Source organism: Cricetulus griseus, chromosome 9 (assembly GCF_003668045.3).
Source record: "Cricetulus griseus strain 17A/GY chromosome 9, alternate assembly CriGri-PICRH-1.0, whole genome shotgun sequence".
Taxonomy (NCBI): Eukaryota; Metazoa; Chordata; class Mammalia; order Rodentia; family Cricetidae; genus Cricetulus; species Cricetulus griseus.
Window position 1 is genome coordinate 3,359,654 of NC_048602.1, and position 14,890 is coordinate 3,374,543.

Sequence of the window (14,890 nt, forward strand, 5' to 3'; positions counted from 1 at the left end):
TTCCTCCGAGTCTCTCTTTTGCACTCTCACACAGAATGTGTGTGTGTGTGTGTGTGTGTGTGTGTGTGTGTGTGTGTTTGTGTGTGTGTGTGTTTGTGTGTGTGTTTGTGTGTGTGTGTTTGTGTTTGTGTGTGTGTGTGTGTGTGTGTTTGTGTGTGTGTGTTTGTGTGTGTGTTTGTGTGTGTGTGTTTGTGTTTGTGTGTGTGTGTGTTTGTGTGTGTGTGTTTGTGTTTGTGTGTGTTTGTGTGTGCATATGTTTGTTTTTGTGTGTGTGTGTGAGTGTGTGTGTGTCTGTGTTTGCCTGTGTGTGTGCCTGTGTGTGTGTGAAACATGGATGCAGAGGGCAGTATATAACCTATGGTCCTCAGATAGAGAGAGAGAGAGAGAGAGAGAGAGAGAGAGAGAGAGAGTGTGTGTGTGTGTGTGTGTGTGTGTGTGTGTGTGTCTTCTACTGGCTTGGGGCTCACAAAACAATCTAGGTAGGGTGGCCAATCAGCCCCCAGAAATCCACCTCTCTCTGCCTCCCCAGTGCAAACATTTGCCACTATATCAAGTCAGTCAGTCTTTCTTTCTTTCTTTCTTTCTTTCTTTCTTTCTTTCTTTCTTTCTTTCTTCCTCCTTCCCTCCCTACCTCCCTCCCTTTCTATTTTATTATTATTATTTTTTAATGTGGGTTCTGGGGATCGAACTCAAATTCTCACACCAGGCAAGCACTTTACTGAGCTCTCTCCCCAGCTCCCCAAAGTAAATCTCCCCCCTGACCTGATGACTATAAGAGGACACCATCTTTTAAAGGTAAGGTGCAGCTTACTTGGTCATCCTAGGCACACAAGAGACTGAGGCGGAGAGATGACCAGTTTGAGCCCAGCCTGGGCTAAGTAGGAAGACTGTCTCAAAATAACAACAATAATGATGACGACAGTGCTGGAGCACTTGTGTAATATGCGTGAGACCCTAAATTTAATCCCCAGCATAGAGAGGCAAGAGAGAGCACACTCACACTCGAGTGTGCACGCATGCGCGCGCACACACACACACAGCACTTTTTAATTTCAGTGTACCTCAGTGGCCCTCCCCAACAGTAGTCTGTAAAAGGGGAACTGCTATGGAAGAGTCTGACTTCTTAGCTCTACTTAGACCAGGCTTGGGAACGACAGAAGTGGGTCTTGTGGTTGACACCCAGCCCTTTCCAGGCCCTCACGCACACAGCAGCCGGGCAACATGAACCCTGGACTTTTCACTTCTATGGGGAGCTCCAGGGGCTCAGGCCAGCTCCTGCTGTTGTCCACAGGGAGTAAATGTGGGCACAGCAAGGGAAGAGAAAAGCTTCCACACAACACACACACCCAGGGAGGCCTGTTCTGAATGGGTGGGACCAGAAAAGCTAGAAAATAATAAATAAAAACAAAAGTGAAGAGAAGCAGAGTGCTCGGGTGCCAGAATGGGGCTGGCTGTGGCTAGGGCTGGCTGAGTAATGGGTTCCACATTTGTCTGGCTCTGTTTGCAACCACTAGGATCCAGGGTGCACACTGGGCCTTGCAAGGGCCAGAGGGGACAGCACAGCTGCGGGCAGACTTAGCATACCCTAGGGATGGCCCTGTTCCTTGCTGGCCACCACATGGGCAAGACATGGCTGGGAGCTCACACTCCAGCATCCCTAGCCTTCCTCTGCCCACCCTACCCCCAAGCCCCACCCCTGCTCCAGGCTCCTGGGCTCCTGCCGGCCTGCACAGATTGTTTGAGTTATTAATGCGTTTTCCCAGAGATTCCATCTGGCTGTTTAATTGTTCTGGGATGGGGCTAGGATGCTTTGATAGTGAATTGGTTTCTTTCCTAGGCTACAGCTTTCGTTAAATGCTCCATCCGCAGGGAAGGATAAGGGTGGGCAGGGGTGGGGTTGGGAAAGAAGAGTTTATCATTACAGAGGCAAAAAAAGAAAAAAAAAAAAAAGCTGGTGGGTTGGGGGAAAGGGAAGGGAAGCCGGGAGAGAGAAGGCCAAGGAAGGGAAATGTTAGGAAGAGAGAAAAGGGAAGGAGACGGGAGAAAAGAGAGGGCCTGCTGGAGTGTCAAAGTCAAGCAGACAGACACTATGCTTCATGTCTGCAGAAGGCCCATGGGGGCCTGGAAGAAAGGTTTCTACTCCCCTTGACCTTCAAGATGAGGGGCCCCCCTCCCCTCTTGTGAAATCAGCAGCTTGGTGGAGGCCTGGCAGGTTCTACCTGGGCTGGGAAGGAGGGGGCGGGAGACCTGGGAGGGGCAGGCACTCCTCACCCTTCCCAATGGCTCATGGCAGGTGTCAGGGCCAAACCCCATATTCACAGATTCCCAGGAGATCTAAGCGATAAGGTTGACATCTTTGACAGCATTAAGCTATCTGGTGGCAAAGAAGCCACCTCCCTCTCACTTCTGTGTTCCTTTCCTGGAGACTGCCAGGGGACACGCGGCTCAGGAGTGTGACAGGAGTCCCTGCAGCTGGGCAGTGTCTGTCCTGGGAAGGGCTCATACATGGCAGAAGTTGGCAGGCGTTTGAGAACAGGCTCTATGGGGAACTGACCTCGTTAGGTATAGGGTTCAGGCTGCTGTGTCCACATCAGCAAAAGCCCCTTATTGTATCTGTCACCCTGACACAGCTTGGGGGGTCACGGGGTTGTCAGCTCCTGGGGGTAAGAACCGAGTCTGTTCTCAGTGATGCCTTGGTCCTTGGCATAGGCCCTGGCATAAGGCATTTGGTGAATATTTAGGGGTACATCCAGTTACTCGTGAAATTTGAATTTCCTGGAAGGCCACCCCAGCTAGGCATAGAGAGCACACTGGACAGGGCCACCCGACACTGCCTTCCCCCCCCCCCAATCTACTGGGCCACACTGGAGACTTCCCTGGTGTGATTGGGTCTTTCTTGTTCCCAATGTGGCCTTCTAGGAGACTCAGGGGGCAGGGAAAGGTGTCCTTCCATGAGCCCCTGGAGAGAGGACGCCCCTACCTCAGGTGGTAGGGAAAGGAAAGCAAGATGGTCCCCTCCCCTCCCCCTCAGCCTAGGACCTGTTCTGGGGGTAAAGGGGGAAGTCAAGGATCATTCCCTGTAAACAAGAAAAACTGGAATTCGCAGCACTGAACTCAGAGAGGGTTTGCTGGGGCCTGCAAGCCATGGCCTGCCCCAGCCTCTAGGCAGGCGGTGGGGCTCTGCCTCCCTGGTTCCCAGACTGATGGGAAAGGCCACCGCCTCCTCACCCGGCTTGTGGCCTCTCCTCTGCCAAGGGCAGCCATGGGTGAGGAGGCAGTGAGGCCCAGGGCAGAGAGTGGAGGGGGAATGGGTTGGCTGGACAAGTTGCCAGCCAAGGCTGGTAACACTGGAGTGTACAGAAGGTAAAAGTCCTTGTCGTTTCTCGCCGGTATATACTGTAAGCTGCTCAGCTATCATACACTCCAGGTGAAAAGAGCCCAGTGGCCTCGAGGCTCAGGCAGGGATGGTGGCGAAGGCCACCCTTTCCTTACTGGGCTGTTCCTGCAGCCAATGGGACGCCTATACCTCATAGGGCAGTTGTAGCAGTGGGTATGTTATCATGAGAAGCCAATCTTATGTTTGGTCCAGGGTGAAGAGAGTGGGGTTAACGAATACATGGGCTGTGGCCCCCTCCCTAGGTAGACTGAGGTGAGGCGGATCCAGAGGGGTTGCTCAGCCTGCAAGCTGGCCTGGACATCACCAGTCTGGAAAGCAGGGAGGGGCAAAGAGTCCTGTTTCCCATGGTCCCACTGGAAGGCTGGGCAAAGGTAGGTGTGAGCCTTGTTCTCTGGAGAAGAGCTGAGTGATTTAGGAATATGGCCAAAGGGTCCCTTATACTGAGAGCTTCTGGGTGGGCTTGCCCCTCAGGCAGAATGGTTCTCTTCTGAGTCCTTCTTATTCTGGGATGCAGAGAGAGACCATGATCCTAAGGCAACACTAACCCCTCCACCCCTGAGTTCCAAAGGGACCCAGTCTTCTGACTCTGGGCATTCTCAGTTTACAGTCCTTGTCCCTCGCAGCTATGTGGCTTCCTGGGGGGGTAGTTTACCCCCAACACACATCACCAAGGTAAAGAGGGACTCAAGGGGTGCAAGCTTGAGACCTCAGACACAGAAAATGCCATTTCAAATGGAACCCAGAACACACCTTACAAGTGGCTCCTTTCTGGTTTTAAAAAGACACCAAAGTTGAGTTTGATATGTTTATATTATAGATATAATACATACGACATCTAGCATGAAACTTTGTGTGTGCCCCCTCCCCCCAAAGAAGAGAAGGTAGCAGTCCACCCCTGCTCCCAGCCACAGGGGTGTGCACGAATTGGCTGGAGGTGACCTTCTTTCCAGACCCAGAGCCAGGGCCTGAGGGTGGGGGCGGGGGAGGATGCCTGTGTATACAGTAGTCTCAGCTGGAAGAAGCTAAGACCCACAACGACACCCTGGGAAAACTGGAGGGAGGGTGGTGGTCCTCCGGGAGCAAAAGAAAAAAAAAAAATCCCCAAACCAAAAAGGAAAGAGGGCCCGAGCTTCTTCCCCCAGCCGCTAGCGAAGAGTCTCATTTTGGCAAGAATCTGAGCAAAACCAAAACAAAACAAAAGGACCAAATAAAATGGTGGTTTAGCATAGACGTGGACATTGACATTGCACAAGGCACCGCTGGGACACAGAGACCAGATACAAGTGTTGATATCGGATGATAAAGCAAAATATTTGGGAAGCTTGTCATAACTCCAGTCCCTCTGGGATGGATCGATTGTGCTTCAAGTTCCTTCAGCAACAGCGGCTGGCGACATACAGTACACACAAGGCTGATGGTCCCGGTGTCCTTTCATCCCCTCTCCCCCCAAGACCAGAAACTTAGGTTCCCGTCTCCCACTACTCCCTTAATCACATGGCTAACTTACAGCCTAGCTTTCTGGTCTAGCTGGGGGTGGCGCCCCCCATTCTCCACGAACTCACCCAGGAAACTTAGCCTGTTGCAAGCTGAGGTGCGGAGTAAAGGTGGAGGTGGGAAAAGTAAGAACCGTGCACCTCCAAATGGATGAGGGGGAGGGGTGCGGGAGGGGTACTCTTACAGACTCAAATCCCCAACTCCCTAAGTCCCTCCCCTCTAAGGACAGGGACGGAGGGGCAGCAGCGGAGCGCTGCCTGCCGGGATCTCAGCTTCCTGAATCTTCTTTCTCCTGCCCTGGGCCTGCACCCTTCATGCTCTCATGGGGGGGGGCCTGCCGCAGCCTCGGAGAAGGCAGGGATCCTCCAAATAAAATATCAAGGCACATGTGTGCTCCCCCTACTCGGTAGGAAAAGGAGCGAGTTCTGAGTATCCAAGGCACAGGGTGACTTCCTTACTTAATACTAGAACGGCCGGGCGGGCTCCCGGCTCAGCTCCGCGGACAAGTCTCCCGGGCTCCAGGAGAAAAACTGCGGCCTGACTCCCTCATCTTAGACGCACCGAGTCCCGGCTCAGAGGAAGGGAGGGGACACGCGGAGTAGGCCAAGCTCTCAGACGACAACACCGCCATCTCCTAGTCCTGGCTTTCACGGGCCCGGGGCAGCCTGGAGATGCAGCGACCCGAACTCATTCTCCGGGTCCCCGGCCAGGGGTGGGGTGGGGTGGCCGGCCCAAAGGCGGTGGGGTCCCGCAGCCGCGCGCCTCACGCGCAGTTGCCCATGGCCTTGACCAGGGAGCTCTCGGGCAGCTGGCGGAAGATGCCCCGCAGCGTGTCCAGTTCCCGGCTCAGCTGCTCCACCCGCTTGCGCAGGCGGTCATTGTCACTGGTCAGCTCCAGCACCTTCTGCTGCGTCTCCACGTTGCGCTGCTTGGCTTTGTCGCGGCTCTTGCGCACCGCGATGTTGTTGCGTTCCCGCCGCACCCGGTACTCGTTGCTGTTCTTGTCCACCGACTTCTTGGCCTTGCCCGCGCCTGCGCCGCCGGCGCCCCCGGCGCCCCCGGGGCGGAGGTCGGGGTGCGCGCCAGCCAAACCCTTGAGCGCACCCCCGGGGGCGGGCAGGCCCGCAGCCCCCAAAGCGGGCGCGGGGTGCGGGCTGGGCACGGGCGTGGGCGGCGGCGTGGGGTGGCCGGGCTGCAGGTGCATGGTGGTCTGGCCGCAGTGCGCGATCTGGAACTGCAGGTGCGGGGCGGCCAGGTGCGCGGGAGACGCGTGCGGGTGCACCGGCGGCGGCGGCGGCGGCGGCTGGTAGGGGAAGAGGCCGGCCAGCGCCAGCTGCTTGGCCTCGTCCTCCTCGCGGGGCTCCTGCTTGATCACCAGCGGCCGCAGCGCCGGCGCCCCGACGCGCTCGTACAGGGGCTCCAGCCTGCCGTCCAGGTAGCCGGCCGCCGTGCAGCCGTAGCCCGGAGGGGGCCCGTGCGCCCCCGCGGACATGACCGCGCCGCCGGGGCCCGTCGGGGCGCCCGGGTAGTCAAAGTCACCGCCGCCGCCGCCGCCGCCACCCGCGGGGCCCGCGGCCGCCTTGGCCTTCTCCTGCTGCCGGCTGTGCTGGAAGAGATCGGCCAGGAACTCGTCGTTGAAGGCGGCCGGGTCGATGTAAGCGCTGATGTCTATGGACGTCTCGTGCTCGCAGATGCCGCCCAGCGGCTCCGGGGCAGCAGGTAGGGCTGGGGGAGGCGCGGGGCCCGCGCCCCGGGGGAAGCCGAAGGCGGCGCTGCTACTGCTGCTGCTGCTGCTGCTGGTGGGCGCGTGCGGGGGACTCTGGAGGTGGCTGCTCATCGGGGGCCGCGGCTCCGCCTCGTAGAAGTCGGCCGGCTCCATGGAGGAGTTAGAGTTCTCCCGGCATGGCGAGCCTCACGGCGGCCTCCAGCCTGCGCGTGGCGCCGCTGCCTCCGCCGCCGCTCGCCCGCTCACCGCCGCCCGCTCGCCGCCCGCCCCGCCGGAGCCCCCGACTCGCTCGCGCGCCCCGCGCAGCTCCGGGTCGCGAATGGTCAGGCCCGCGCGCGATCCGCTCTTATAGGGGGATCGGACGTCGCCCCCTGGTGTCCAAGAGGGTCCCGGGCCCAGGGCGAGGGCAGCAGGGCGCCTGCTGGGTCTTAGAGCCCGCTGTCTGTCTCTCGCTCGCCCTCTGTGTTTCTCCCAGGCGGCGAGCGGGGCGGGAGCACCGTGCAGGGGGAGAGGCGGTGGCGCAACGCCCACTGCCTCCTGCGCTGCGAGGCAGCCCGGCCTGCGCTCGGCCCCACCCTGGCGGCGCTGTCGCCCCCGCACACACGTGGTCCGCGGCTGGGCGCCCCTCCTGCAAGCCTGCCCAAGTCACCCGCTTCCAGCCAACACCGGGGAGCCCGGGAGCATCCAGAGGCCGAGCAGGGAGGGGTAGGGGTAGGGGGTGGAGAGGGAATATTCGTCTTGAGCTACCGGGGTGCAGACTGGTCTTAAAGGCTAGGACTAGGCCTGTCCCCCCCCCCCCCCCAGCCAGGGACCTAGCTGCTTTGTGACTTGCTTTGGAGCGGCGACCTGGCGCGCGCCGCAGAGTGGCAGGGGCCGGAGCGCTGAGATTGTGTGTGTCTCTCTCTCTCCACTCCAGGCGACCCCGCTGATTATTCCAGGCGGGGCGCCTCTTCCCCGCCCAGCCAGCCTCCCTACCCCGGGGTCCCGCGGGATCCGCCGAGCAGGGCGCTAGGACCCAGCAGGGAGCGAAGGCGGCCGCTAACCCGGGAGTCCCGAGGACCTGGCCGGTCCATCCGCTCCGGCTGGAAAACTTTCTTTTTAATTACGTCTCCCGGCCAGAGCGCCGGGGTTGCTAGGCTTCCAAGGCGGGCGCTGCTGCCTGGTGTGGAGCCTCTAGCCGAGCGCTTGGGACCTCGGGACCGGCGGGTGGGTCCTCCGAGACTCGGGGAACAGGACACCAGGGCAAGCGCGCGGGGGCGGGGAGAGGGCAGGGTGTGGGAGAGAGAGGGAGGGAGAGAGAAAGACAGAGACAGAGAGGAGGTGAGCGGGATCCCCAAGCGGGATCCTTAGTCAGGAGCCTAAAGCCACAGGTTTCTTTCCCTCCTGTCATTCGGGTGGGCGCCAATCTCCGTCGCCTGAGTGTCCAGTCCCTGGCTACGGAGTCTGAGCACCCCCTGGGAGTACCCTGTCGGGTCCCGGGGATCCTCGGGGCCGCGCCGCCTGCAGGCTCGCAGCTTGGGTAGGAGTTTGCCTGCATAGTCTCCCCAGCCACGTGGCGTTGGCGACGGGCTCATTCTCCACCTGGATCGCGGCCGTGGAGGTCGGGGGCAGATGGGGCCTGGTGAGCACCCAAATCTCTGCTTTCTGCACCCCGAGGAGCCTTTTGCGGCTTCCTGAGCTGGGGCCTGACGTCTTCTCGAGCCCCGTTTGTCTGCATGCCAGGCTGGGGGGGTCCCTCTTCCTGAAACCCCAGGGTGCCCAGGTCAAGACCCCCAGTGCAATGACCCTCTTAGCCCAGGAAAGGCGCTGCGATCCTCCCAGGAGGCTCAAGGAGGCGCGGCTAAAAAACTCAGTTGGGGAGGCCCGCTGTGCTTTCCACTGTGGTTAGTTACAGTAGAGAACCGACTTCGTCTGGAGGACGCACCCGTCCTTTAATCAAATTCCCATTCAACATATTCTCGGTGATTAATGACCCAACTGCTTCATTTTCGGGCCAGAGCGCATAAACAAGATATTTTTAGCTTGATGCTTTTGAACCGAGAGCGTAAAAAAAGCAGATACACTAAATAAATAACCCTGGTGTGAGCGGAGGGGCCAGATGCGCCACCCATTTATACACCAGGCACCTGTGGAGTGTCCCCTGGAGAGAAACCCTTCAAAGCCAAGTGGGATCTCCAGCTTTCTACTAAGCTAAAAATAGTGTTTGTTTGTCGTCCCCCCACCACCCCGCCAGGGGAAAGGGAACGCAGTGAGAAAGTTCCTAGCTAAGAGAGAGACAGATACAGGAGGCTGACACCAGACACATCCGCGGTGTCCTCACTTGTGCAAGCACGGGAATTTAGCTTGGTGGAGGCTGCAGCACAAAAATACAGCCATCAACAAGGAAAAGGTGTAACAGGTATTGGGGGTGGGGATGGAGCTCCGGCCCCAAAGCCTGCAGGTCCTGAATAGCTGACAAGAGCCTTCTATCCTTCTAATTCCCAGGGATGAGTGAGAACTGTCCCAGCATATGACACGGGCAGAGCTACAGACATGTCATATCCAGCTGGTAGGGACATGATCATCAGAGAGGGGACAGGGACCAAGCCATCACCCATGAAATGGCCCCCCGTGTGTTAGAGACCGGAACCAGGACTGAGGCTATGTATGATACCAGGGAGACACCCAGCCCCAGCCAATCCAGGCCACTGGAGAAGGCAGCCAGCCAGTTGCTGGCTTGGCCTCAGATTCCCAGCCTCCAGAGGGGTGAGGATCAACTGTGTATCTTTACACAACTCCGTTTGTGGAATCCCACTGAGGCCCGCTGAACTGCGAGGTGAGAGAGGGCTCCATGCAGGAGTGAACTTTTGAGCTTTTTCCTGAAACAGACAGGAATTCGCTGGAAGGATAAGGAAGGAAAGCCTCATTTTTTTTTTTTTTTTTTCCTTGAATGAGGGGAACAGCAGGTGCAAAGGTGGAGAGGCTGTGCTGTAACAAAGGACAAGGTGTTTGACAGGCTGGCGTGTGGGGCGAGCTAGGGAGGGGCCTAGATAAGGCTGGATCTACAGACAGGGTTGGGTTGGTGGCCAAGGCCATCCTAGGTAAGGGAAACAGCCACTTTATCTCACAGGCTTTTATCCTCTGGTGGCCGGTCTGGGAGCTTCTTTGTCCCCTTTGGGTTTCTGAGAGGCTAGCTACTCTGGCTGGAACAGAGAGGGGGTTTTAGCTAGGAGAGAAGCAATGGAGACCAAAAAAAAAAAAAAACGGTGTGGCACTATAGACCCTACATACTGGTAATCTCAATACTCCAGAGGCCGAGGCAGGAGGATCACAGGCTCATTGACAGTCTAGGCCACACAGAAACAACTTGTTTCAACCTACTCCTTCTGCCACAAAAAGCTACAGAGGCCACCTAGGATGGGGGCAGAGGGCAGGCTCTATTTAAACAAGGTGCCAGGCTTCCAGCAGGAGTTGCCATCTTGTGTGGCATAGCTAAATCTTCCTCCCAGCCCCTGAAGCTGTGGCAGGGTGGAGTGTTTCTTTTCTTTTCTTTCTTTCTTCTTTTTTTTTTTTCTTCCGGTTTTCAAGACAGGGTCTCTCTGTGTCACTTTGGAGCCTATCCTGGCACTCACTCTGTAGACCAAGGTAGCCTCAAACTCACAGAGATCTGCCTGCCTCTGCCTCCCCAGTGCTGGGATTAAAGGTGTGCGCCACCACCGCTCGGTGGGTGGAGTGTTTCTTATCCATTGTTTATTGGTTATTGGAGAAGCTACCATAATCACCCGGTAGATGACATATGCTATCTCAACAGGAGGCCCTGAGTGAGGGGCTCCACAGACCTGTTAAAATATGTACCTGTCACTTACCTGCTGAATGAGCTTAGACAAGTTCCCGAGAGTCTCAGGAATCCGTGGTGGGGCCTGTGGAAGGATTAGGAAGAATATGCTGAGCTCAGTTCTGGGCATGCACGCTGTTGCTGCTGAGAAGTAGGGCCCTCCTGAACTGTTCTTTGCCCTGTTTGCGTCTCGTTGGGGTTCTGTTCTCTCCAGAAACTTACCACATCCAGAAACTCACTTTGGCATGATTATGGGATGCCTGGTGAGGTACCATTATTCTGGGTTTCTCAGCCCAGTCTCAGGCAAAGCCATATGAAATTATTCTCTACCAAACATCCCAAAAGTGATTTGCCTGTTAGGCAATGGAACTGTGGATGCCACGGAAGATCCTGAATTCATGAGGATCAGCTGTTTCCAGTCTTCCCATCCAATTCACCAACTACGACATGTGTCTGATTTCTTTTATTGTTGGCTTGTGTTTCCCACTGGCTCGAAGCTGTTAGCAGATAAGCAAAAGCAGGCACTGGAGATTCTAGAAGAAAATCAAATCAAACTGAAGAAAAAATTTTAAAAATTCCTTGTCAGTTTTGTTTAGCAAATTGAAAAAAGTTCTCTATACTATTTGGATGTAAAGCTCCCAGATGAAGCCCCACCCAGCAAGGAAGCACTGATCAGAGCAGAGGAAGGAGAATCACAGGTTCTGTATTCTCACTGAGAGTTCAAGACCAGCTGATGCTACACAGTGAGTTTCAGGCCAGCCTGGGTTCCATAATGAGACTCTGCCTTAAAAAAAAAAAAAAAAAAAAAAAAAAAGAAAAGAAAAGCCAGTGGTAGTGGTGCACACCTTTAATCCCAGCACTCAGGAGGCAGAGGCAGAGGCAGAGGCAGGTGGATTTCTGTGAGTTTGAGGCCAGCCTGGTCTACAGAGTAAGTTCAGGACAGGCTTCAAAAGCTACACAGCGAAACCCTCTGAAAAACCAAAGAAAGGAAGGAAGGGAGGGAGGAAGGGAAGAAAGGGGGAAAGGAGAAAGAAACCAAATCCAAATGCCATCCTCCTCAGATTACCAAAACCAGGGCTGGAGAGATGGCTCGGTGCTTAAGAGCACTGGCTGCTCTTCCAGAGGACCTGCTTCCATTCGCAGCACCCACATGGCAGCTCACAACTGTCAATAACTCCAGTTCCAGGGTTTCTGACACCTTTGCACCAATGCACGTAAAACAAAGTTAAATAATTTTTTAAAAAATTATCAAACCCAAGAACCATTAGGTAAAATATATTCTAGATTTCCCATCTTAAATAATATTACTTCAAGGCTGGCGATATTGTGTAAGTGGTAGTGCTCACCCAGAATCCAGTAGTGAGGGGCTGGGGGGGTGGCTCACTGGTAGAGCCCCTGCCTAGAATCCCCCAGTGAGGGGCTGGGGGGCGTGGCTCAGCGGTAGAGCCCCTTGCCTAGAATCCCCCAGTGAGGGGCTGGGGGTGTGGCTCAGTGGTAGAGCCCCTGCCTAGAATCCCCCAGTGAGGGGCTGGGGGGCGTGGCTCACTGGTAGACAGCCTGCCTAGAATACCCCAGTGAGGGGCTGGAGGCGTGGCTCAGTGGTAGAGCCCCTGCCTAGAATCCCCCAGTGAGGGGCTGGGGGGCGTGGCTCACTGGTAGACAGCCTGCCTAGAATCCCCCAGTGAGGGGCTGGGGGCGTGGCTCAGTGGTAGAGCCCCTGCCTAGAATCTACTGGCCTGTAGTTCCAGCTACTTAGGATGACTGTAAAGTCAAGCTCAGCCCGGGTGACTTAGTAAGACCCTGTCTCAAAATGAAAAGTAAAACGACTGCTAAGGCGCAGCTTGGTGGCGGGGCACATGCCTAGCACACAGGAAGCCCTAGGTTCAATCCCTGGCAACATAGGCAGTCCTAAATCTGCGCCCTGACTCACCCCTCCTTCCTTGCAGCTCACCACATTGTCACCCGGCTTCCCCGCAGCCAGTTTGTCCTCCTGGCCCTGCTTGTCTCTCTCCAGCAAGAGACAACTCACCCCCACCCCTACCCCCAGTGTCTTCACAACAACACACTCGGGGGACGGATCCTCTCCTCGGCTCCTTAAACCCTTTATAACACCTTGGATATGAGGGAAGAAGGAAGGTTCTGGAAGGTTCTGGAGGAGCATATGACTGCACTCTTGCCTCCTCTCACACAAGCTTGCCCAGACTCTGGGGGACTGTGCTTTGCTTTACCTGTTCCCTCGCGTGTTCTCCCTATGTTGGCACTGCCCCTTTCTTCCCTTCAGTTGCGAGCCACTTTCCCAGGAAGGTGTGAGCCTCCCCTCCCCCACACCACTTAGGCCGCCCGCCCTAGACCATTTTATTTTCCTCATAGCTCACTCAGCATGGTCCTGTTGACTTATTTTACTTGTTCCTTATCTGGCTCCCCCACTAGGATGCCAGCTCCACAGACGCAAGGACCTTGTCTGTCCTGTTCTGCGTATTTCCCCTGGCTTAGAACAGGCCTTGGCTGAGAGGAGAGACGCAAATATTTGTTAAATGAACACAGAATGGGCTGTGTGGAAGAAAGCGGCTACCCAGACACCCTCCTAGAACTCAGTTTGTCCCCAAGCCTAGGAGGGCTGCTGAAGGGTAGACCTGAGGAAGACCTGAGCCCCAGGCCCAGCCCCTGTACCCAAAGCAGACCCAATTCACAGCCCCTGAAGCATATTCCCAAAGGCTGGACTGCAATCAGTGGTGTCTACCGCTTCCTGGAAAGAGGCCCCCTTGGGCAGATGTGATCCCCAGGGGTTTGGCTGAGCAAAGAATGCCTTGGAGGAAGGAGAAAGGGCCTCTTTCTCTGGGGAAAATCGAGACAGGACAAGAGTCTTTGCCAGCGAAGGTCCTCAGAGCTGGGTCCTGGCTCTGTAGGGCATTGCTAGAAGAAGGCCTAGCCGAGCCATACGTAGAACCTGGACATGACTGGGCATTAGCTCCCTGGGAGCACAGGTCTGTCTCCTGCAGGTGCATGTGGGGGGCAGAGGCTGCTGCAGCCCACAGATTAGACAGGCCCATGTGCTCAGCACTGCCCCCCCCAGCCCTGAACTCACTATCCTGACCCTATCCTGTCTTCTGTCCATTCCAAGGCTTTATGCCTTCAAGTCGCATTAAAAAACACTTCTGAACAATGTAAGAAACCAAACTTTGTGAAAAGTCAAGAGATAAAAGGTGACTGGCCCTAATGTAAGCCCTTTGATTTTATTATTAGACTGCATAATAATGTTGAGTCTTAAGACCCCCCAACACTGAGTGAAACGTCCTCCCAGTGTGACACTGAGGCTGTGGGGGAATGAGATGCACACAGTGGGCTACTCCATTTCAGACCTGTTAGCTGAGCTTCATGTTTTCCCCTAAAGGAAGCTATCATCAGTCTTCCAGGATCTGTGTCGGGCTACAGATGCGAAGGGCAGACTTCAAAAGTCGCCATGTCTGGAATGGCAATGGAATGAGTCCTTACGGTAGACAAAGCAAGTTGTGGGACAGCATGCTACGTCCCCTCAGCTAGGAAAACATTAATCAATGCATATCTGTAAGCCAGGTCTAAATAGGCCTGGCATCCCAGCTACTGCAGAGGTTCAGGGGCAAGGGGGTTACAAATCTAAGGCTTTCTGGCACAACCGAGTGAAGTCTAGTCTCAAAAGAAAAGGTAAAAAGAGGACTGTGAATATAGCACAGCTGCAGCTGGGCAGGAGAGCCCCTGCCTAGAATCCCCCAGTGAGGGGCTGGGGGTGTGGCTCAGTGGTGGAGCCCCTGCCTAGAATCCCCCAGTGAGGGGCTGGGGGCGTGGCTCAATGGTAGAGCCCCTGCCTAGAATCCCCCAGTGAGGGGCTGGGGGGCGTGGCTCAGTAGTAAAGCATTTGTCTACCATATATGCATAAGGCCCAAATTCAATCTCTGTATACCAGGCAAACAAACAAACAAAGGTGTCTTAAGATAAACAAGCCAGTTGTGGTGGTGCACACCTTTAATTCAAGCATTTAGGAAGTAAATGGTTGGTGGATCTCTATGAGCTAAGGGATAGCCTGATCTACATAGTGAGTTGTGAGTTCCAGGACAGCCAGCCAGTACTACAGAGAGAATCTCAATGTTTGGTTTTTCTAGACAGGGCTTCTCTGTGTAACAGCCCTGGTTGTCCTAGAATGCCCTCTGGAGACCAGGCTGCCTCGAACTCACAGAGATCCGCCTGCCTCTGCCTCCCGAGTGCTGGGATTAAAGGTGTGCGCCACCAATGCCTGGCAAAACCCTATCTCAACCCCCCCCAAAAGTAGGAAAATAAAATCCTGTAAATTCATATTTATATGTGTATAGGAAGAAGTCGGCCCACACACCTGTTAGAATCGCTGACTGTGTGGGAAAGAGCATAGCTTAAAGTCTGCAATTTAAGCAGTCAGATCTGTTGGAGTTTTTGGTAAGTACGTATTTAT

General features: G+C 55.5%; 1 protein-coding gene across 1 annotated transcript; it reads right to left on the reverse strand.

The window, feature by feature from the left end:
- Positions 1–4,188: 4,188 nt before the first annotated feature.
- On the reverse strand, positions 4,189–6,894 carry LOC113837181 (CCAAT/enhancer-binding protein alpha). The gene has a single exon (XM_027430277.2). It carries the CDS (start codon positions 6,768–6,770, stop codon positions 5,655–5,657), a length of 1,116 nt encoding a protein of 371 aa, XP_027286078.1. The 5' UTR covers positions 6,771–6,894; the 3' UTR covers positions 4,189–5,654.
- Between the last annotated feature and the right edge of the window lie 7,996 nt (positions 6,895–14,890).